We start from the raw sequence: 25,306 nt of genomic DNA, 5'->3' as shown, positions 1-25,306 counted from the left end.
CTGAGGAAAGGGCACGAAGATCGGAGCGTCTGAAGAAGTACTGGGAGGACCGCAAAGCCCGAACAATCCCTTCAAAGAGACCTGAACGACGGACTGACTAAAGTGATCCTATGTGGTCATAAAAGAAGAAGAAGAAGAAGAAGAAGAAGAAGAAATGAATTGTTGTATGAGTTACTATTATGAATTGGAATAGACAAGAGGGATCATGTGCACAACCTTGAGGGAGCTCTATCAGAAGGGGAGAGGTATTTAAAGTCTAGTTTTCTTGTTCTCAGAACACTGCAGAAGGGAAACAGTGTGGTACCAGTATTAATGTCATTCGGTCAGTCTTAGCCATGACAGCTAAGAGAGCAAAGGGTTAATATGAGTTTCAATTGGGATATTTAATTCGAATTGAGCACAACCATTGTAGGCTCACTTTAGTGAACATGAAAGTGGTTTGCTCATACTGTTATAAACTACATCTCCGTAGTCAAATATCAGGAATATTAGACTCTGAGCTCATAATTTTCTTGTGCTTCTTGAAAGGAAGTCCCTCATCTTTTTTGCAGAATGTAATGAATATAATACCATTTGAAAATTTTTTGTGACATGTTCTGACCAACTTAAATATTTATCGAAGACCACTCCAAGGTTCTTTACATGATCACTAAAATGTTATTGGTATTCCACCAAGCATAACACTGGGTATAGATGCGTTTTGTAGTTTAGCATGCAATTTATAAGTACTAATTATAATGTCCCGTGACCCCTGCGGTTAGCCTGAAGTGTTCAAAGCAATGTTTGGTGCAAATTCAGCTGTGTTTTAACTGTTCTAGATTATAGCATCTGTCATAAACTATAAGATGCCGGCATCTTAGTTTCAAGAATACTTACACTTACTAGTGCATACCACAGGCTTAAAACTGCTTCCCTTGGTCCTGTGTAAGAGATTTATCACATAATGACCCCTTTGAAATTTCTCATCAACTTTTGTAAATCGAGGGGGAGATGTATTATTGTAATCATGTATGTTTGGGCCTAAAATCACTTTATTATGAACCGTTGAATTTTTTGGCAATTTACCCCTTTTGATAAACATCTTAATATGTAGCATACATAACAGTGGATTCAGCGAAGTATAGCAAAGTTGCCACTAAGCTTCCCCTCCACAGGCGGGAAAAGTCCTGTAGTAAGAACCAGTGCATTTACCCCCCGTCTCTCTTGCTTGGGTATTGTGTGCGATTTGTTCCATTTTTTGTCTGTAGTGACAGTATTTCGAACGTTGGTTTTAAACCCTTAAAATAAAATCCAGCTAATAAGATAGGACAAATTTTTCTTGTCAGGGAGAAAAGAATTGCAAATTAGAGGATGGAAATTTGGTGTTGCTGAACATGTAAGCTAATTGAATCTTTGACAGGTTAGTGAACCCAGTAAAGGCAGAAGAGAAGAAAGCCCATTCGGCACCCATTGTTATCGACACATTTGGTTTTTAAACATCAGTAATGTGTTGCCTATTTCTCTCCTGTCTGGTAGAGTGAAAGGGAACATCACAATTAACCCAAAGGCAGACTAAAAGGCATCAAAATCAAAGTGCTTATTCATTACAGCAAATGAAACTGAGCTGAAATAAATTTCATTTTAGATCTGTATTGACAGTTGTGTTTATACACACAAGTATGAAGGATGAGTTGTTCACCTAATCAATACTTTATTTTACAAAGTGTCTAGAATATTTACATTAAAGACAGTACGGGTTTCGACCTCTAAATAGGTCATCATCAGCTGTTGATGAACCTGCTTAATAGTGATTGTACAGAACAAAACACTACTAAAATTAAACAAGAATGCCACTATTCTAATAAAATACATAATGTTATGATGTTTACATATGGTACAATAAAGGGCTTTGACTTGCTAGAGTCCTATGATTGCCACATTTTCAAAAACAGTATTGCTAAAAGTTTAAAAAATAGGGAACCGTTCTTAGTGTTCAAAGAGTCGCTGGGGTTTTGGTGTCAAGTTCAAGTTGTGTTTATATAAGTTGAGAAACTAGTTTATATTACAATTTAAAGTTTTAAAAACATCTGGGTGTAAAGTAATAGATGCAATATTCTCAGCTGATAAACTCCAGCCTCAAACTGGATAGGAGTGGCATTGCCTTGAACAAACAAAACATTAAAGTCAGTAACCTATGGTGACTCATAGTGTCTTTATGGTAAGAAAGTTTGTGGGTGTTTCAGTGGAATAACAAGGTGCCTAGTTCTTTCTCATTTCCTGACCAGGTACACCTCTGCTTCCTCTCACCTCACATGAGTCACACCCTCCCAGCATGGGCTAAAACAGTCGTAGTGTGGTTCGATGTCTGATTCAGGACATATCAACACTTGAAAAAGTTACTGACTTACTGTAAGCAGGACACTGTCCTGGCCTGACACAAACTGATATCCATTGCATGAATTAGGAACTGACAGTGTTCTGACATCAGGAAATAGACCCTTATTTTTCATCTGTGCTGAAGCAGATACCTTAGAACAACTTTAGAGACTTGGTGTGAAAATACAGTAATGTTTCAATTCCATCCTATGATTTATACATTCAGGAGTAATTGTATAAATTTATGCAACAAGATGTCTGTTTACCATATTACTTGAATCACACTTTACCTAAATTTGAGGTGCATAGCTAGTTATCCTATTACCTGATGCACTGGCAGAGAACATTAGATGAGTTAGAATTTGAATCAAAAAACAAACAAAGCTTTCTCACTTATCCTGGTGTTACATCACTTCATGTGAAACTAACTGCTGTCAGTGAGAGAGAGTTTCATAGTTCACAGATAGTGAAGATCTGTCAAGAGATCCTCTCAGTGTGTGTCAAAACCCACCCTCCTAACAAAGCTCATTGGGGGGGGGGGGGGGCTGAAAAGGAAATGATGTAGAAGAATGGGTTTTGATATGGTGGGAGCCTCTCTACTGAAGACAGCAGTGTATATGGAGGTTGTCATTGTCCATTGCTTCCTCTTCAAATGTTGCCTGTCATTTTATTCATCCTGTTGTATGTTCTATATTTGACTTGAGCTAATAGCAATGTCTAATGTCATCTGCCTAGATACTGTACTAATTTTTATCCATTCTTTTGTTATGCTACATCATCTCAGCCAACATAAAAGGAGCTCATTAGTCTAGAACAGTTTCAAGTAGAAAAGTGACAACTGGAACAGAGATCCTACCTGCAGTTAAAATGTACAGAAAGTTTTCTTCTGATACAAATGAAGGTTGAGACCCTTCCCTTGTTCTAGGCTTCACTTAAAAAAATGCAACATTACTTCCCTTCTGAGGACTGAACATGGTAGTCTTTCAATAAGTCTCTGAATAAGAAAATAGTCAAGTTTGATGATATTGGTGACTTCCTCACAATATCTGTAAAATCTCAAGTGAATTATTTACAGAGTGATGTGAAGCTACAGAAACATAATGTAAAGTAAGACCTGTGTTGAGCTGACTCACCTTTGTAGCCCACTGACTTGTACTAGCTGTTATGCAATCCTATTGATTTCCTTACATCTCCAAGGAAAATGGTAGGGCAGCTCAATACTGGCATCAGTTATTGAGAACCCAGTGTGAGGGAAAGGAGCCTAAGCTCCCCACTCTTAAAAACCAGTTTTGGTGACCTTGTTTCATCCAGCTACTACTATGAATGATCTGAAGTAGGTCGGTGTTGTAGCACATGGTTATTGTAAGATGATGTCTGTAGAGACTGCCGAATATCCTGGAGCCTACATCAACCCCATAGCTCCTCAGCAGTGCACTGGAATACCTCCCCCAGTCACCAGGTATGTACTGTGTGCTTGTCATCATCAGGAGAGAGAATTACAGTACAAAGTATTGATTACGTATGCACTGTCTCTGTTAATGTTGCAGTTTGATTTACAACATTGTGTCCACTCTTACAGTACTTGGCAGTCTACTTAATTGAACTTCGCAAATTCCAGTCTCTAGTTCAGTAGTAATCATTACCCCATTCTTTTTAATTTTCTGTTGTTTTATTCTACCTTAACATGGTGGTGAAGTAGCCCAGACAATGATTACTAGAATTTTTTTTTAAAAGTGGTTGGAAGATTGTCTTGTAAAAACAGTTCTGAGGTGACTGTCCCATGCAAGGTACTTGAGCATGCTTTGCTCTGTCATGCCATTGACTTTGTCTGCCACGTAACAATGGATTCAGTTCCAGTAGAACATAATTTGCTACATGGGAATGAGAGAATGAACTATTTGCCACCATGTGGTTAATTGTTCTCAGTTAATGAGGATGATTGAATTTTTATTTTTTTGGGCAAGGATACATAAATCTATATACCGGTGTATAAAATAAGGGTTTTTTTCTGTACATTGCTTAGAATTTAAAAACGATGGTATTTCTGTATCAGTCATGTCCACAGTAACAAGGAAATACACTTTTTAATTTTCCATAATGTCTGTCTGTCTGTCTGTCTGTCTGTCTGTCTGTCTGTCTGTCTGTCTGTCTGTCTGTCTGTCTGTCTGTACACACATGACGAGAAAATGGCTGTTGGTGTTCAAAGTCAGAGAATAAGTCGCTATAGTCTAGATCATAAATAATTTTATTCACATTGAGTGAAATGGTAGTTTAGGGGAAGGCCTAAAATTTAATTCTCAAATATTTATGTTATTAATGGTCATATTGATAAATACTACATAACTAATGTCATATAGTATTAAATTTCCAATCATTTATGTCTTATAAATTGTTACTGTACCGACTATGATCACAGAGATATTCATGAATTTTGAGTTTTGTTACTAAGTCCAAGTTGCCAAGTCGCGAGAAAATGGGTAAACAGAATTTAATGAAAATCGGTCTGTGAAGTCAGAGAATAAGGAACTACAGTCTACGCTATAAATAATTTTATAAGATGTCGTAATATCACAAAGTCAAAAGAAAACTAAATGTGAGGGCCTACAATATAGAGAGCTTATAAAATTGATCAACAATAGCATTACATCGACCATTGTTTGTTGTGATGTGCTTTATGTCTTCTTTTGCCACTCATCTACGATAGATAGGATTACTGCTGCATACCCAAGTATTTTGTTTATTTGTCTTACGTCGCACCGACACAGATAGGTCTTATGGCGATGATGGGATAGGAAAGGGCTAAGAGTGTGAAGGAAGCGGCGTTGGCCTTCGGCCCCAGAATTTGCCTGGTGTGAAAATGGGAAACCACAGAATACCCTCTTCAGAGCTGCAGACAGTGGGGTTTGAATCCACTATCTCCCGGATGCAAGCTCACAGCTGCGCGCCCCTAACCACACGGCCAACTTGCCCAGTCGTACCGCGAGTGTAACAGCCTGCCTGAATATTGGCGGGAAGTTGCTGGGGAGTTAGATAACTTTCTTCTTTAGCATCCATTCCTCTGGATCATAAATTTTTTAATACTACTGGTACGTAGCACACTGGTTCATCATAGCATTCGAGCTATTCAATCCCTACTCTGAGGCACTCATTGGAATGAGTAGTATGCATATTTAATGAAATAATGGCAGAGGAGTGTTCACAGCTGTCTGTGACCTAGTCATTCTAGCTCTGGAACTTTGGACTGTTAGATCGACACCGTAGTACTGTTCGTTAAAAGGGAGAAAATGTGTGGTTTTTCATTTGATCAAGTATTTTATATGATAAAATCGCTTTTTTTTGCTACTTTCCTACTGATGTTTTTGTAATGACCTATGTTGACTTCAGTTAGGAAAATCACAATGTCAGTCTTTCTGAGAATCTCATAGCGAAGCACGGGTTCATCAGCTAGTTTATCTATATGTACAGTATATAAAATAAGAGTTTTATCTGTACATTTCTCAGAATTTAAAAAAGAATGGTATTTCTGTATTGGTCGTGTCTACAGTAACAATGAAATGCAATTTTTAATTTTTCATCATTTCTGTCTGTCTGTCTGTCTGTCTGTCTGTCTGTCTGTCTGTCTGTCTGTCTGTCTGTCTGTCTGTCTGTCTGTCTGTCTGTCTGTCTGTCTGTCTGTCTGTCTGTACCGGCATCACAAGAAAATGGCTGAAGAGAATTTAATGAAAATCAGTATATAAAGTTGGGAAATGATGCACTACAATCTAGGCTGTAAATAGTTTCATTCACGCTGAGTGAAACGGTAGTTTAGGGGAAGGCCTAAAATTGAATTCTCAAATGTTTATGATATATATTTAAATTTCTGATCATTTATGTCTTATACATTTTTACCATACTGGCTATGTTAACAGAGGTATTTGTGAATTTCAGTTTTTGCTGCAAAGTCCATATCAGCACCGAAATAAGAGAAAATAGGTGAACAGAATTCAATAGAAATCGTTATATAAAGTCCAGGATATAATAATTTTTAATTAAGGCCACGGCCACTTCGTTCCCACTCCTAGGCCTCTTCTATCCCATCGTCACCATAAAACCTATCTGTGTCGGTGTGACGTAAAACGGATTGTAAAAAAAGTAAAATAAAAAATAAATTATACATGCTGGCTGAAATGGTAGTGCAGAGGAAGGTGCCTAAAATATAATTTTTTAAATACCTATGTTATCGGTCCTCATCATCATCATCCTATACCATCTCCAGTTTCCCGGGTGTGGTATATGAGCCTCCTCCATCTCATCCTGTCCTTGTACCATTCTTCCTCCACCAACTTGTCCCAATCATGACCTCTCAGCATTACATCGCTCTTAACTAAATCTATCCATTTCCTTCGTGGCCTTCCCACGGGTCGTCTTCCTTCTACCTTTCTGTCAAGTTCCTTCCTTGCAGTTCTGTTTACTGGCATCCTCTTCATGTGACCAAACCACTTCAGTCTTGATATCTGAATCTTATTTAGGAGAGAATTGTTTATTCCTACTTCTTCTCTAATTTTCTCATTCCTAATCTTGTCTTTCCTGGTTTTCTGGATCATAGTGCATAGGAATTTCATTTCAGCTGCCTGAAGTTTGGAATTATCTCTATTGGTCAGTGTTGTGGTTTCGAGACTGTATGTAAGAATTAGTGTATAATAGGACTTGTACAATGTCATTTTTGTTTTCATGGGTATTTCCTCATCCCACAGCAGGTGTCTTACCTGGTGGTAGAATTGTGTTGCGTTATTGATTCGATTGTTCACCTCATGTTTTGCTAGGTTGTCATTTGATATAACGCTACCCAAGTATTTGAAAACTGGAACGCTGTCCAGTTGAGCTTCATTTAACATGACTATTGGTTCTGCTCCTTCCCCATACACTTTCATCACCACCGTCTTGGTCTTGCTGATGTTTACACCATATTTCTTAAACTCCTCATTCCAGCTTTGTATTCTCTCTCCCAATTCATCTTCTGAGTCACTCCAGATCGCAACATCATCTGCAAATGTAAAGGCTTTGATATCTCCATGTTCTTTCCTTTTAATAGATTTCATTACTACATCCATTACAATAATAAATAGAAGTGGTGACAATGAGCTGCCCTGCTGCACTCCTCTCTTTGTTTCAAACCAGTCCGACAAACCACATCCTACTTGAATACAGCTTCTGTTCCCACTATACAACATTTTCACTTTGTCTATGAGGCTATCTCGCACTTGAAGTTCTTTCATGCATTGCCAAATTCTTTCCCTTGGTACACTATCGTATGCTTTCTCAATGTCCAAAAATATTAGGAATAAAGGCTTGTTCTTCTCCCAGTATTTTTCCATTAGCATCTTAATTGCAAATATAAGGTCTGTAGTTGACCTTCCTGGTCTGAAACCATACTGCTCTTCTTCCAAAATTGGTTCAACAATATCTCTGATTCTGGTCTCTATTATTTTTTCCAATATTTTCAGGACATGAGACAGTAGTGTGATACCACGGTAATTAGTACATTTTCGTCGGCTTCCTTTCTTGAACAGAGGTACAATGATGCCCATCTTCCAGTCCTCAGGAATAGTATTTTCCTCCCATATCTTGTTGAGCAGTCTATAGAGCCATTGGATTCCTGGAACTCCCGCTGCTTTCAGCTTTCGGTCCTATCGACAAGTATTACATACCATAATAAATGTTACAGAGAATGCAAATTCCAATTATTTATGTCGTATACAGTTTTACTGCACCGACGATGATAATACATTAATGAATTTAGACTTTTGTTACTTGGTTCATATCAATGCCAAGCATTGTTAACATGAAAAAAACTGGGCGAGTTGGCCATGCGGTTAGGGGCGCGCTGCTATGAGCTCGCATCCGAGAGATAGTGGGTTCGAATCCCACTGTCGGCAGCCCTGAAAATGGTTTTCAATGGTTTCCCATTTTCACACCAGGCAAATGCTAGGGCTGTACCTTAATTAATACCACGGCCACTTCCTTCCTATTCCTAGGCCTTTCCTGTCCCATCATCACCATAAGACCTATCTGTGTCAGTGTGATGTAAAGCAAATAGCAAAGAAAACCATGGAAAAATGGTTTAATCGTGTTAACTGGTGATGTTTTTTGTCATGATTGTCTTAAGGGGTTGGTCCGTATCAACAAGGAAAAATGTGAAGATGATTATAAAAAATGAGAAAAATTGTAATAAGAGAAAATAGGTGAACAGAATTTAATAGAAATCATTATGTAAAGTCTGGGAATAAGGTACTACAGTCCAGGATATAAATAATTTTTAATTAAGGCCACGGCCGCTTCGTTCCCACTCCTAGGCCTCTTCTATCCCATCGTCACCATAAAACCTATCTGTGTCGGTGTGACGTAAAACAAATTGTAAAAAAAAAAAAATACATGCTGGATGAAATGGTAGTGCAGGGGAAGGTGCCTAAAATATAATTTTTTAAATACCTATGTTATCGGTCCTATTGACAAGTATTACATACCATAATAAATGTTATAGAGAATGCAAGTTCCAATTATTTACATCTTATACAGTTTTACTGCACCGACGATGATAATACATTAATCACTTGAAGAATAAGGCAAGAGGGAGTCATGAAAGGAAGGAAGGAAGGAAGGAAGGACTGCCTTTACATTAGCTGCTCTAATAACCCAGAGTATGATGAAAACTAAATGTGAAGGCCTACAGTATAAAAAGCTCATAAAACTGATCAACAATAACATTACATTGACCATTGTTGTGATGTGATTTGTCTCTTCTGCTGCCACTCATCTCTGATAGATGGGATTACTGCTGTGTCCCAAATAAAAGTTTGGCTGAATGGTTTGTACCTACAAAGGTGGTAAGGAATGGTAAAGATCCACTATTTTAGAACAGGGAAATAAAGAGACTAAGAAGAAGGTGCAGGTTGGAAAGAAATGGAGTTAGAAATGGCTGTGGAAGTAAGGAGAAATTGAAGGAACTTACTATGAAATTGAATCTAGCAAAGAAGTCAGCTAAGGATAACATGATGGCAAGCATAATTAGTGGCCACACTAATTTTAGTAAAAAGTGGAAGAGAATGTATAGGTACTTTAAGGCAGAAACAGGTTCCAAAAAGGACATTTCAAGGAATAATTAATGAACAAGGGGAGTGTGTATGCGAGGATCTTCAAAAGGCAGAAGTATTCAGTCAACAGTATGTAAAGATTGTTGGTTACAAGGATAATGTCCAGATAGAGGAAGTGACTAATACTAAAGAAGTATTAACATTTACCTACGACAGCAATGACATTTACAGTAAGATACAAAAGTTGAAAACTAGAAAAGTAGCTGGAACCGATAAGGTTTCGGGGGATATACTAAAGACAATGGGTTGGGATATAGTACCATATCTGAAGTACTTGTTTGATTTTTGTTTGCATGAAGGAACTTTACCAAATGAATGGAGAGTTGCAATAGTAGCCCCTATATATAAAGGAAAGGGTGATAGACATAAAGCTGAAAATTACAGGCCAGTCAGTCTGACATGCGTTGTATGTAAGCTTTGGGAAAGCATTCTTTCTGATTACATAAGACATGTTTGCAAAATTAATAAATGGTTTGATAGAAGGCAGTTTGGGTTTAGGAAAGGTTATTCCACTGAAGCCCAACTTGTAGGATTCCACCAAGATATAGCAGATATCCTGGATTCAGGAGGTCATTTGGACTGTATTGCGATTGACTTATCTAAGGCATTTGATAGGGTAGATCATGGGAGACTACTGGAAAAAATGAGTGCAGTTGGACTTGACAAAAGAGTGACTGAATGGGTGGCTCTGTTTCTAGAAAATAGAACTCAGAGAATTAGAGTAGGTGAGGCTTTATATGTCCCTGTAAAAATTAAGAGGGGTATTCCTCAAGGCAGTATTATTGGACCTTTGTTTTCTTATATATATCAATGATATGTGTAAAGAAGTGGAATCAGAGATAAAGCTTTTCGCAGATGATGTTATTCTGTACAGAGTAATAAATAAGTTACAAGATTGTGAGCAACTGCAAAATGACCTCGATAATGTTGTGAGATGATGATAAACGAGGATAAAAGTCAGGTTGTGAGTTTCACAAATAGGAAAAGTCCTCTCAGTTTTAATTACTGCATTGATGGGGTGAAAGTTCCCTTTGGGGATCATTGTAAATACCTAGTTATTAATATAAGGAAAGATCTTCATTGGGGTAATCACATAAATGGGATTGTAAATAAAGGGTACAGATCTCTGCACATGGTTGTGAGAGTATTTAGGGGTTGTAGTAAGGATGTAAAGGAGAGAGCATATTTGTCTCTGGTGAGACCCCAACTAGAGTATGGTTCCAGTGTATGGGACCCTTACCAGGATGACTTGATTCAGGAACTGGAAAAAATCCAAAGAAAAGCAGCTTGATTTGTTCTGGGCGATTTCCGACAAAAGAGTAGCGTTACAAAAATGTTGCAAAGTTTGGGCTGGGAAGACTTGGGAGAAAGGAGACGAACTGCTCGACTAAGTGGTATGTATATACAATAATAAAGTTTTATTATGAATCCACCTGTTCAATACATTATAATGTTGTTACATTTAAAATAACTTCATTAGTTAAAAAGTTATATATGGGACATGTTTCGCTCCCTTGCAGAGCATCATCAGCCAAATCTGAATCTCAAATAATTGTTATTTAGGTAAATAAAGACTTAAGAACTATTAGAACATTTTTGACAAACTTAAAACTTATTCTATTAGAAAAATCATAAAATATAAAATCTTTGTATACATGGCTTAATTACATGTGCTTAATAGGAAGATACATTAAAATTATGGAAGAGAGAGTACTAAAATATAAAATAAATAATATATATATTATGTCACAAAATCCTAGAAAGACGTGAAAAACAATCTTAGGAGCTAAATTTGAGGATTTTCTTGGCAATGAGATCTGGTAAAAAAAGTTATTTATCCCTTGTGGATAAGAGTCTATAAAGATTCAAATTTATCGTCAATTTGATGATTGAACTTATAACAGGGTAAATGTTGTGACCAATGGCCAGCACGCTAACCATTTAGCCATGAAGCTGGACGTTCTGGATTTATTGATTTAATGTACAGTAAGAGGTATGTGCTGAGGTGTCAGTGGAGAGATGGCATGAAATGACATTAGTAGATGAATAAGCTTGAGTGGATAAATGTTGTTATAAGTTCAATCATCAAATTGACGATAAATTTGAATCTTTATAGACTCTTATCCACAAGGGATAAATAACTTTTTTTACCAGATCTCATTGCCAAGAAAATCCTCAAATTTAGCTCCTAAGATTGTTTTTCACGTCTTTCTAGGATTTTGTGACATAATATATATATTATTTATTTTATATTTTAGTACTCTCTCTTCCATAATTTTAATGTATCTTCCTATTAAGCACATGTAATTAAGCCATGTATACAAACATTTTATATTTTATGATTTTTCTAATAGAATAAGTTTTAAGTTTGTCAAAAATGTTCTAATAGTTCTTAAGTCTTTATTTACGTAAATAACAATTATTTGAGATTCAGATTTGGCTGATGATGCTCTGTAAGGGAGCGAAACATGTCCCATATATAACTTTTTAACTAATGAAGTTATTTTAAATGTAACAACATTATAATGTATTGAACAGGTGGATTCATAATAAAACTTTATTATTGTATATCAACAGATTTGAATACGGATTAAAACATGAGATTAGTCACTTGCAATAAGTGGTATGTTCCGAGCTGTCAGTGGAGAGATGGCGTGGGAGGGCATCAGTAGACAAATAAGTTTGGATGGTGTCTTTAAAAGTAGGAAAGATCACAATATGAAGATAAAGTTGGAATTCAAGAGGACAAATTGGGGCAAATATTCGTTTATACGAAGGGGAGTTAGGGATTGGAATAACTTACCATGGGAGATATTCAATAAATTTCCAATTTCTTTGCAATCATTTAAGAAAAGGCTAGGAAAACAACAGATAGGGAATCTGCCACCTGGGCGACTGCCCTAAATGCAGATCAGTAGTGACTGAAGTAGCTGGAAGTTAGATAACTTCGCACATTCTATATGAAATGAAATGTCGTATGGCTTTTAGTGCCGGGATATCCCAGGACGGGTTCGGCTCGCCAGGTGCAGGTCTTTCTATTCGACGCCTGTAGGCGACCTGCGCGTCGTGATGAGGATGAAATGATGATGAAGACAACACATACACCCAGCCCCCGGGCCATTGGAATCAACCAATTAAGGTTAAAATCCCCGACCCGGCCGGGAATCGAACCCGGGACCCTCTGAACCGAAGGCCAGTATGCTGACCGTGCAGCCAACGAGTCGGACACATTCTATATGATTGTACTGCAGCTAGTTATTAATATTCTAAGACTGTAAAAGATGGTTATTCAGTATTCCTTGAAATTCTTATTGCAAACCGCTTTTCATTAAACTTTCCATTCTGACAACAATTTGTTGTTAATCTTTTACTGTACATAAAGAGTAAGCCTCTCCACTTGCATATTTGTGTCAATGCAGACTAAGTAAATATCATAACTCGCATAATGCTCTTTTCATAATAACAACAAAAACATCAATCAACTTCGGGGATTCCGCAATAAACAGAATTCAAAAGACTCATTTTTATAAAACTAAATCAAATGGCAACATTCACCTTGGAAAAGGGAAGCTGAAGGGAACAGTTTTGTAATAAAATCAAAACATTGACAAGAAAAAAAATCACAGAGCATGCGCCAGACTATGTAATGTACTGACTATGAAGGGAACACTATGCTCATTGCGGGTCCCTAATGCGGCGCCTACAGCACCAAAGAGGAAGGAGCACAGCTCACAACTTCATAGACGAGCGGGAGGGGCTGTATAACTGACTACACCGACTGTTTATTCTGTGGACCGCGTGGTTGAAAACACCCATGCGAAATTGGCACCTACTGGCCAAACCGAAATGAAAATTCAAATTTCAACGTCCATTGAAACTGTCAAATATTATTTGAGGATTTTATTAAGTAATGTTACTTTTCATACAAATTTAATTAGGTTCATTTTATTCCTTTGCTGGGTAGGCGCCGAATACCTAGCCTACCCGCAATGCTCGCCACTGGGTGATAGTACCTCATGAGGAACAGTGTAAGTACTTAGGTGTTAATATAAGGAAAGATCTTCATTGAGGGAAAAATATTAATGAGGTTCTTGAGAAAGGTTACATCTCTATTCATATAGTTATGAGGGTAATTAGGGGTTGTAGTAAGGATGTAAGGGAGAGGACATAAGTCTCTGGTAAGACCCCGGTTAGAGTATTGTTCCAGTGTATGGGACCCTTACCAGCATTCCTTGATAAGAGAACTGGAGAAGATCCAAAATAAAGCAGTACAATTTGTTCTGGGGATGAAATGAAATGAAATGGCGTATGGCTTTTAGTACTGGGAGTGTGCGAGGACATGTTCGGCTCGCCAGATGCAAGTCTTTCGATTTGACATCCGTAGGTGACCTGCGTGTCGTGATGAGGATGAAATGATGATGAAGACGACACCTACACCCAGTCTCCGTGCCAGCGAAATTAACCAATTATGTTTAAAATTCTGGTCCCTGCCGAGAATCCAACCCGGGACCCCTGTGACCAATGGCCAGCACGCTAACCATTTAGCCATGGAGCTGGACGTTCTGGATTTATTGATTTAATGTACAGTAAAAGGTATGTGCTGAGGTGTCAGTGGAGAGATGGCATGGAATGACATTAGTAGATGAATAAGCTTGAGTGGAGCTTTCAAAAGTAGGAAAGAAGAAGGAATATGAAGATAAAGTTGGAATTCAAGAGGACAAATTGGGGCAAATACTCACTTATCATCATCATCATCATCATCATCATCATCAGATTACTTTATTGCTCATCAGGAAGTTAGGACTCCTGGACCTTTCTTGCATTTAATCATAAATATCACATTGTAATATACTTGTAAAAAAGTACACACTATTCCTTGTTTAATAGTGTGTTTCATTTTATACTGAACTTGTAACAGAATGAAAATCCTTTAAGTTACATTTAACTGAGTCGACACTGGAAAGTGTGGCTCCCTTCTTAACAAAAAATAAAGACTAAGAAATTTTACAGCAAGTAAGACAGAAACAACAGGCATTGAAGAGCAGTATTTGCTGTCTGTGTTAGTATCTACTTCTTCCCAGTCTTTTTACCAATTACTTGAGGTTGGCACTCGGTGTGGATATGCCAGATGCCCTTCCTGTCACCAACACTATGTTTCTGTGGTAGTGGGGTATGTTAAGATGAACACTAGCACACTTTCCCCCAAGCCAGAGGAATAAACCAGCCCTGGGGCCTTCTGAACTGAATCAGTCAATCACCGCTGATCTGCATTAGTGCTGTCACCCAGGCGGCAGATTCCCTATCAGTCGTTTGCCTAGTCTCTTCTTAAATGATTTCCAAGAACGTGGACATTTATCAAACATTTCCCTTGTTAAATTATTCTCATCCCTAACTCCTTTTCGTATACATGAATGTATGCTCTTGAGTCCCAACTTTATCTTCATCTTTCCTACTTTTAAAAGCTCCGCTCAAACTTATTTGTCTACTAATGTCATTCCTACCGAGTGTGTTGGCCGTGCAGCTGTGAGCACATCCAGGAGATAGTGGGTTCAAACCCCACTATTGGCAGCCATGAAGGTGGTTTTCTGTGGTTTCTCATTTACACACCAGGCAAATTCTAGGGTTGTACCTTATTTAAGGCCATGGTTGCTTCCTTCCCATTCCTAGGCCTTTCCTATCCCATTGTCGCCATAAGACCTATCTGTATCCATGCGATGTAAAGCAAATTGTAAAAAAAAGTAGTGTCATTCCATGCCGTCTCTCCACCGACATTTCGGAACATTTCCCTTAGTAGAGCAGCTCATCTGCTTTCTGGGGTTTTACCAGTGATTTATTCACCCTCTTCTGTATGTCCTAAACCAAACCCCTTTGTGCAACAGCCCAGAAGGACCATGGCCTACCAAGCGACCACTGCTCAGCCCGAAGGCCTGCAGACTATGAGGTGTCGTGTAATTGGCATGACAAATTCTCATGGCCTTTATCCCTGGCTAGAGAAACCAGGGCGACTATCTCTCTGTCAGATAGCTCCTCAATTGTAGGCTAAGTAGACTTTGAACCAGCCTTCAGATCCAGGTAAAAATCCCTGACCTGGCAGGGAATCAAACCTGGAGCCTCTGGGTAAGAGACAGGCACACTACCTCTACACTGTGGGGCCAGCTGTATAACCTAACAGCAGCACCTAAATACCCTCATAACCATGTGAAGAGATCTGTAAGCTTTATGTACAATCTCATTAATGTGCTTACCTCAATAAAGTTCTTTCCTTATATTAGCACGTAGGTACTTACAGTGATCTCCACAAGATTCTTGATAAAACCTACAACCTCACTTTCGAATTTGTTGACCATTATGCCGTTCGCTGCTGTCCATATCACAACTTTTTGGGCAGCATGCTGTCTGTTCAGCCATGAATTCACAATGTCTACTTGATTTATAGTTAATTATATTATTTATATGTTGTTGATGTAAAGAATTATACCGTGGAAGCCCTAAAGAAGGTTGAATATTTGGCCAGTTGATTAACTGTAACTTAATGTAAGTTTAATTGGTCAGAATGGATTAATATGACTTTCTTATTTTTCTTTTATCATGTACAGTAAGTATGCAGAAGATATTTACACCTTCACCATTCAGATGATTTTCATGTATTTAAATTCATCTCTGCTGAGTATAATAGTTGCTGTTAGATCTTAAGTGTAGGGAACCATAATTAACTGTTGGCCCAATTTTGTTACAGATATGAGCGTCTTCTCAGGAGAGCTAAGTCGGAGGACCTGACCGAGGTGTCGGGCATTGGCTGCCTCTACCAGAGTGGAGTGGACCGATTTGGCAGACCGGTCATAGTGTTTGTGGGAAAATGGTTCCGTTTCCGGGAGATCAACCTTGATAAGGTATATTCCAGGAGATCACCACTAGATTCATTATTTTATGCTACAGTTGAGTTTGAAGGAATGGTTAAACTTGTTACTGAAACATTCCACCTAGATGCCAAAAATTGAATTCCCACAATTCTAAGAAGTGATAATTGTGGTCATTCTTGGAGAGTTCCTGTGCTTTGTATACAACAATACGTTCTATAATTTTGGATTTAGTCCTTCTGACATGTCTGACACACCTTTATTCATCTCAAGCACAATTTATACAAAGAACAATCTATCATATCAATGTCTACCATGTCCATTACCATCACCAAGACAATGGTCGCTTTTACTTCGTTCATCGTACTTCCTAAGTGTTGTTATTTTCTCTTTAGTAAATCCAGTACTTAAAAATGTATTCTGGTATGGACCCATAAGATTTTTGCTGCCATCTGTTGTTTGGAATAGACTACCTCAGTAGTGTCCAGTGACTGTAATCACAATATCACATCAAAGATGCGGCTCAGAAGTTCAAGACCCATAATTTGCCTAAAAAGACCTAAAAATATAAATAAAAAAGGATCTAAAACTGGCAAAAACGACATAAAATGTGACCCAGATACATTCATAATTTTAGTTTTAATTACTGTACATATTTAATAAAGGAATACGGTATAATGTTTAAAAGTGAAAAGATTCTGGAGGTGAGTGAAATACTTCTTCATTCAGACAGTACACATCTTTAGATAACATAATTTAAAAAAGGAATTCCTTGTTTGGTAAAAGAAAGTACTTAAAGAATTAAGAATGAAATTTTTTCCACGTAGAATGAATTTAGCAAATCCACAATGGACATCCTGGAGAAACAAACTGAAATTAGTATAACTGGAGTCATTTGGCTTAACCACACTAGGGTTACAGAAATTGGAAATCGGAAACCTTACATTAGTTGGCTTTGCAGTATATCATAATAGTCATCTCCAGGTTCCTACGTGTAAAGGATCGTCGGTTTTCAGACAGCACGTTGTAAAACATCGAGACACGTTTCTCCACATGAACAGAAGTTGAGGGTTCGTGCTTGAAACAAGTGAGAGAGATCTTCCTCTTCAAAAACACATCAAAATTTTCTCCTTTCAATATTTCACTTATCTTGTACATAATTTGATACTCCTGGTTTTTTATCAAGCACTAGTTTCATTTTTTCACTTTATTTCTTTCTCTATCTCTTCTCAGATATGCTTTAAATATATGTATTTACCAGAGAAAAGATGTTGAAGTGGTGATGGAACCACTAAGGATGATGTGAATTGAGAATGGGCAATAAAAATATAGTCTGAAGAAGGTGAAGTTGCAAAAAAAAGGACCAATAAGCAAAACACACCAAAAAAGGCAAAAAGGACACATAAAATCCACCATTTTCTGACCCACAATGACCCAGAATGAACATATATTATGTTGGGCCTCGTCTTTGGACAGTCGAGAAAAAGAACGGATTTTTCCTCAACTTCCGAGTCCTGCTCCTAAGATACTGCTGTTGCTCCCTTTCACTACTTTCACATGTGTTGCTTCTAACTTATGAATAAGATATCCTGAGTCCAGTCAGCTTTCACTCCCTCACAGCGAAGTTTCTGAAAACAGATTGGTATAGTTTACTTTCGGAGCTAATTACTTTCTTACAGAATACTGTTGATTACAACTGCAAGCTCACTGCATTAGTTTTGCTGCATCTTGATTCAGTCTAACTTGCTGATGATGATGATGATAATAATAATAATAATAATAATAATAATAATAATAATAATAATAATAATAATAATAATAATAATAATAATAATAATAATAACAACAAGAACAAGAACAAGAACAACAACAAGAACAAGAACAACAACAACAACAACAACAACAAGAACAAGAACAAGAACAAGAACAAGAACAACAAGAACAAGAACAACAACAACAACAACAGTAATAGTAATAGTAATAATAATAATAATAATAATAATAATAATTCCGGGGATTCTGTGGAATGCAGAGGTGAAAGAAGGTGCATTAATGGGTGGATATACAACAGTCAAAAGATTAATTTAAAACTTTAAAATTTGAGCTATACCAGTATTTCTTATCCTTTTTTTTAAAACTTTACACTCTGCTAAACAAATAAAATCAAGTACAAAATCTAGTTCCTGCTACTGCTTCTTTCAATCAACAGTCAATTTTCACATTAGTAGGAAAATCGTCTTTGCTCTACAAATTTACACTTTAGGAGACTATCCTCCAAAATTACAAGTTCCAGGCCTATTAAGGCACCTACCTACATTTAACAAAACCAAACAGTAGACACTGTCTTATATACTCAACAGTCTGATTTACCTTAAAAGTAAAAGAATGAAATTGACTTTAACAGGGATAACAAGTAGGCCTACCCATACTACGTGGCCTTTGGTAAAAACAAAAGGTTAAAGTTACTGGCCGAAAATCAAAAGGTTAGGGGGCAAACTCTTGCACTCCCTGAGATTCACATGAAAATACTTAAAACTCTATGTGGGCTGATGGCGTTACGTTACAGAGGCTAAGCCTATACTACGGAGGTGACTAGATGGAGAGAAAGTTTACAAAATTAAGAGATAGATTTAGAGGTAACAAAATCATAGTCACTTCAATATCAAGTTGAGAGGGAATACAAGAGGGTTCCTCACTCTTTATTCCCTAAGTTCTGTTAAGTTCTTTAGACTTGTTTGAAATTTACATTTAAAGTTTGAAATTTACATTTGAGAAAATAAAAGTTACATTACTAAAAATTTGAACCCTTCCCCTTGGACTACCTTTCAGAGACTATTACATGTTTATAAATGGTCTGCCATTGCCTTGAGCTGATGGGCCTTTCGAAGATGGACGAGGCAGCCTTTCCCCCTCTCTCCATTACGTACACACTCTAGACTGGAGCGATCACAAAGACAACATGGTCTGAAATGTCCCAGGTTTTATAGCTGAGAGGAAGGTTCCAGATTTCTGTGGGCTGAAACCCTGACACACCCCCAATTTTCATTGGACACTCAAATAAATATCAAAAACAGTGATTGGTTACTTGAATAAATGTACACATATTCTTATTGGTTAACATATTAAGTTATCTCATATTAAGTTGGCGGGAAGAGATAGAAGTGTTGATAACTTTTGAACACCAAAAATAAACTATAATCAATTGAGTTTAGGAAACCTTGATACACAAAATTACTTCAAAAATTTTTAGTACATCTTCACCCCAGAGGGCGCAACAGAAGTTGATAGTAATCTGTCGAGAAATGTTCACACTATTTCCGAAATGAGTTTCAGATTTCCAGTTATAGATGGCCTTCTACAAGGTGCTAGTTTTAAATGCATGGGACGGGTGTACCTCTGGCACAATAATAATAATAATAATAATAATAATAATAATAATAATAATAATAATAATAATAATAATTTTTTGCAAGGGAGTGTGGAAAATCTTTCATAAGACGCTTGTGAGGGTCCACACTCAACAAGTGTGTGGAGATTCTTACCCACTAAAAACCACACTCCCTTTTCCCATGACGTTTATCTCCGCCCTAGAAACCGCTCTCGCGTAACTTCAGGATGGATGTCGTGTTTAATGCATCTTGTGCTTCATCTTCTTTCTTCTAGTTTACTGTCTGTCATAATCATCCAGATCCTTCTTTACAGAATTACTGACACAGTGCCTTCTGGTGTCAATTCTCCCTGCATAACTTCTTTGTGGCAGCCAATGAACACACACACAAAGAAAGTATGTAATACATCATCGATATCACCGCAGTATATGCACACCGGACTAGCTGCTAGCCCTAGTCTATGAAGAAATTTTTGGAAGTATCCATGACCTGTCAAGAACTGTGTGAGATAGTAGTTCACTTCACCATGATTTCGGCCAACCCATACGCCCAGAGAAGGTATCTGTCTTTTAGTCCATTTCCCTCTAGAATCATCTTCCTATCTCATTTGCCATTGTTGCATTCTGTGACTAAGAGCCAAAACCTTTGCCCATCTCCTTCCAAGCTCTCCTTTTGTGAGCCAAATTCCTTGTCTTTTGAAAGCCAACAAGTCAATAGGAGTTACTGCTGCTGCTGCTACTAGAATCGCAGGTTCTGATACTGTACGATATGCGCATGAATACTTATTCTACACACTAATAATGCACACAGGCGTACCGAGATCACAACTTACAGTACAGGACACAGAATTCCACAGTCCATGCTCTCTCTCTCATATTCTCACTGCTCAGTCACACAGTTAATTCATTGCCACTGTCTCAGTCCGCACATGACAGTCCCACAGTTCAGGGTGATGTATGTTGTCCACTCACTCTGGTAGAACTCCGTTCAAAGCCCCATGTCAATGTCCAGTGTTCTCTCCCACGCTGAAACAGAGACACAAACCATGGCGAGAGACATACAGTTCTACAGACGGACACTCCAACAGACTGCCTCACTCAACTCAGGCTGTAACTCATAACTCACACCCAAACACTTAATGGGCTAACACTGAGCTCGACTTCAACTACTCAAAATACCCTGGCAATGAGGTACCGATAGATGTTGATTCCCATAGGAAACATGCCGTCAGCAGGCGAATGGAGAAGAGGCCAGCCTTGCACGTAGGCTCGACCGTGAGTGGTGTGGCTTGGAGAGGGGACAGAGAGGCTAGATTGTGATGTCCTGCTTCAGCCACTGATCAAGCCCATTGATGCATGTTTTTTTGATTTCACATGGTGCATGTTTCACTGGAAAATCATGCTTGCATATGAAATTTTCAATGGTTCTAGGCATGAAAACTCTTCTGTATGTTGCTTTCAGTAATATTGACTTTGAGCAGATAATTTTTGTCCACGATTACATTTACGTGATGTATTCTTATGTGTTCTTCTTCCTCTTCTTTGTTTAGGCATATAATGGACCACATGGTTCTTAACTCTGGTGAGCTTTTTTCTTCCTCTTAGCCCAGTGTTCCTTCATTCTAGTACTATGGAAGTGTTTTCTTTCTTGAGTCCATTTCACTCCTACTCCTGGATGCAGTGATTTAGCTGTTAGTGACTGGAAAGAGTCAGATGTCTTGATTAACTTTCTGAACTTATCTTGGTTGTAAATGTCAATGTGATCAATGTTTATGTATTGTAGGTTTTTCTAAACTAAATTTGTCCATTTGGCATTTGCTTTCCCTCTAGATAGAGAGTTGAAGATCCTTGGAGTGAGTCTCTGGCTGTCCGTCCTGACTATGTGACCATAGAACATTAATCTTTTCTTCCTGATAGCTGTTGTAATGCTTTCTATTTTACTGTACAGCTCCTTATTGTGCGAGAGTTGAAGATCCTTGGAGTGAGTCTCTGGCTGTCCGTCCTGACTATGTGACCATAGAACATTAATCTTCTCTTCCTGATAGCTGTTGTAATGCTTTCTATTTTACTGTACAGCTCCTTATTGTGCCTGATTCTGTACCCATCTCCTTCTTTAATGGGGCCCATAATCCTTCTGAGGATCTTCCGCTCTTTCAGTTCCAGTTTCCTGAGTTGTACTTTCCGGATCATGTTTAGACAGTACAAATGGTGTTACTACAGTGTTGTAGTGTCTAAGTTTAAGATTCAAGGAGAGGGATTTAGCCTTGTATATGTTCTTACAAAGATGATAAGCTCTTTCTATTTTAGTGCATCTACTCTTCATTCCAAGGTCCTCATTAATATTTAGGGTTATCCATTCTCCAAGATATTTGAATGTGTTGGCCTTGCATATTATTTTGTCCCCCAAAGAAATGAAGTGGGTGCTTCTCTGATGTTGGTCAGGAATTCTGTTTTGTTGACAGTGATCTCCAGACCTACTTTAGCTGCTATGCATTCGAGGGAGGATAGCTGGTACGTAGCGCCTCCATACTTGAAGCTAAGAGTGTGAGGTCACCTGCTAAGGCTAAGCATGTGACTGTTAACTTGTCTATTTTGTAGCCAATTTTTAATCCAAAGTTTTCAACTAGTGTGTTTGTCCATTCCCAAATGACTTTCTCCAGCAGACAGTTAAACAGGATGGAGGACACCTGTTTTGATCTCAAAGCTTTTTGATAATACCCCTCTGAATTTGACTTTGGACATGGAGTTCGTTAGAGTAGCTTTCACAAGATTCAAAGTCTTCTTATCCAGTCCCATTTCAGTTAACATCTCAAAGAGGGACTGTGTGTCTACCGAGTCGTAGGTCTTCTGGAAGTCAACGAAAAGGTGCTGAGGTTTTTGTAGGTAAAGATAGTTTTGAGGTACAGAATCTGCTCTGTGCATGACCTTGACTTTCTAAATCCAGCTTGGTACTCTCCTATGCAGGAGTCTAATTGTGCCTCCACATTTTTAAGCAATGCTTTGGAGAAGATTTTTTCAGTTACTGATTAGAGAGAGATCCCTCTATAGTTGTTAGGGTCTAACTTGTCTCCTTTCTTGTGCAGCGGATGGATGATGGCTGAAGTCCAATCCCTTGGTAGTGTTTCCATCATCCAGATGTCAGTTATGATCCTGTGGATACTGTCAATTGACTCTTCATCTGCATGTTTCCATAATTCTGCAATGATGCCGTTATGTTATTTAATGTCATTCTTCACTTCACCAAAATAGACTCTTGCAATAGATGACATTACTTTGCAGCAAAAGTAAAAGTCACTGGAGGCAACTCATTATTAAATCAAAGGTAACAGAACAAAAATTTAACATATATGCTGTGAATTTTTATTCAGCTAAGAATGTTATGCTCAAGGTCAAAGATTCTAGAAAAACATTGCTAACTCAAAATTTTTTTCATGAACAATTTTCAACAGCGAATCACCAATGTACTGAAATAGATAATTTATTGTAAGTATTTTAAATTCATCAAATCTGTAAAGTGCTGCCATCCTATTGCCATAGTATATGTGAGAAAGTTATAGAAACTATGGAAAATCTGTAGCAGTTGGCATCTCTATAGTCATAATAATAATAATAATAATAATAATAAAGAATTGATTTCTAAAATCTAGTTCCTCCAACCAGAGGCTGCTACATAAAAGGCACACTAAAAAGAAACAGATCATAAATTGAAACAATTCCTCTTTTAACATATACGAGGGCTATTTTTTTTTCAAGGTCCGATCGGTCGCGACAGTCAAACGCCCGCGAATATATGATGAACCACTGCGCAGATGTGTTGCGCAACGTCTCTGAAATGACCGTTATGCGCCTCACCTCAGTCCCGTCAGTAGTGAACGTGCAGCGCGCTCGTAAACATGGCTACAACGATCGCTTCGCCCGCCAAGTGTGAAGTGCGCGGTGTAATTTGATTTCTTCAGGCTGAGGGGTGCAATGCAGCCGAAATTCATCGCCGAATAAGTCGTGTGTATGGTGAAACGTGCATGAGCGACAGCAAAGTGTGACAATGGTGCAGGAACTTTCCAGCAGGGCGTACAGACGTCCATGATACAGGCGGCCAGGGAAGGAAGCGTGTGTCAACCGATGATCTTGTTCAGCGTGTGGATCAGGCAATTCGAGAAAATCGTCGGTTCACAATTTCGGTGTTGAGTGCTTCATTTCCTGAAATTTCCAGGTCAGCTCTCTATACAATTGTGAGTGAGACACTTCAGTACCGCAAACTTTGTGCGAGATGGGTTCCGAAGATGCTGTCTGACTGTCACAAAACACAGCGAATGGGCACCGCTTTAGCGTTTCTCCAGCGCTACCATGATGAAGAACCGGATTTTTTGAACAAAATTGTCACAGGGGACGAGACATGGGTTCATTTTGAAACGGAAGAAACAAAAGAGCAATCCAAACAGTGGATGCATTCGCACTCCCTGAGTAAGCCAAAGAAATTCAAGCGAACATTCTCCAACAGAAAGTATATGGCTACTGTGTTCTGGGACCGGAAAGGAGTTCTGTTGGTGGAATTCATGGAACGTGGTTCCACCATCACTGCAGCCGCATACTGTGCAACTATTCAACGTCTACGACGGGCAATTCAGAATAAGCGGAGAAGGATGTTGTCATCAGGCATTGTCCTCCTCCATGACAATGCTCGGCCACACACTGCAGCTACCACCACGAACCTCCTGCAGCATTTCCAGTGGGACGTTTTCGATCACCCAGCATACAGTCCGGACCTGGCTCCATCAGATTTTCACCTCTTTGCTCTCATGAAACGCTGGCTAGGAGGACAGCGTTTTGACACCGACGAGGCGCTGCAGACCGGCGTACAAAGATGGTTACAGGCACAGGCGGCAACGTTCTATCAAGAGGGCATTGACAAGTTGGTACCACGCTACGACAAATGTCTCAATCTGCGAGGCGACTATGTTGAAAAATAGCTGTGATGTATCAGTAAGTGTTACTAATAGAAAAGTGTCAAATTTGTACTGCTGTTTCATTTCGTGACCAATCGGACCTTGAAAAAAAAATAGCCCTCGTACATTTTTGAAAAATAATTAGATGAAAAAACGGTTTTTTAAACCTAAAATGATCTATTTCTTTTGAGTGCCATACAAATGATATTTGAGAATTCAAACTGATTCTAGGAACTCTTGCTTGACGAATGAATTGTCTAATTTGTGCTCCCTACAGAATTCTACTCTGATCATGAGTCCAATTACTGTGACATTTGTTAAACAATATTTCTCTCTGTAATAATAAACATTTGGTTCATAAATGCAGTGCTTTTTGTCGTGAACTTCACTTGGACATTCCTCACTATTTTTCTGTCTGCTGAGCCAGCACGTATTGCTATGAGGTCAATACTAACAACCTGGGAGAATACACATCCTATAATTTCCAGTTTTGTATTCCCAACCTGACATTCAATTCTCTTCCCTGCTGACATCACTTCAGTCTCGGAATGGCTAATTTTCATATCTCACTCATGGCACCTATTTTCAGCACAATCAGCCATTGAGACCAAGTTGTCAGCATAGGCCAGACTG

At 38.3% G+C, this 25,306-nt stretch overlaps 1 protein-coding gene across 3 annotated transcripts in view; it reads left to right on the top strand.

Annotated features, from left to right (window-relative positions):
* Nucleotides 1-25,306, top strand: part of Gdap2 (ganglioside induced differentiation associated protein 2) — a 1,140,014-nt gene that overhangs the window by 1,052,953 nt on the left and 61,755 nt on the right. For all 3 annotated transcript variants that reach the window (XM_068225213.1, XM_068225211.1, XM_068225212.1), the window contains one exon: nucleotides 16,222-16,375. In XM_068225213.1, coding sequence (XP_068081314.1) covers nucleotides 16,222-16,375 — 154 coding nt within the window. The remainder of the gene's footprint in view (nucleotides 1-16,221; nucleotides 16,376-25,306) is intronic.

The sequence above is a fragment of the Anabrus simplex genome, chromosome 1 (genome assembly GCF_040414725.1).
Source record: "Anabrus simplex isolate iqAnaSimp1 chromosome 1, ASM4041472v1, whole genome shotgun sequence".
Classification (NCBI taxonomy): Eukaryota; Metazoa; Arthropoda; class Insecta; order Orthoptera; family Tettigoniidae; genus Anabrus; species Anabrus simplex.
The sequence above is the reverse complement of the archived record's forward strand: the minus strand, read 5'-3'. Positions and strand labels throughout refer to the sequence as shown.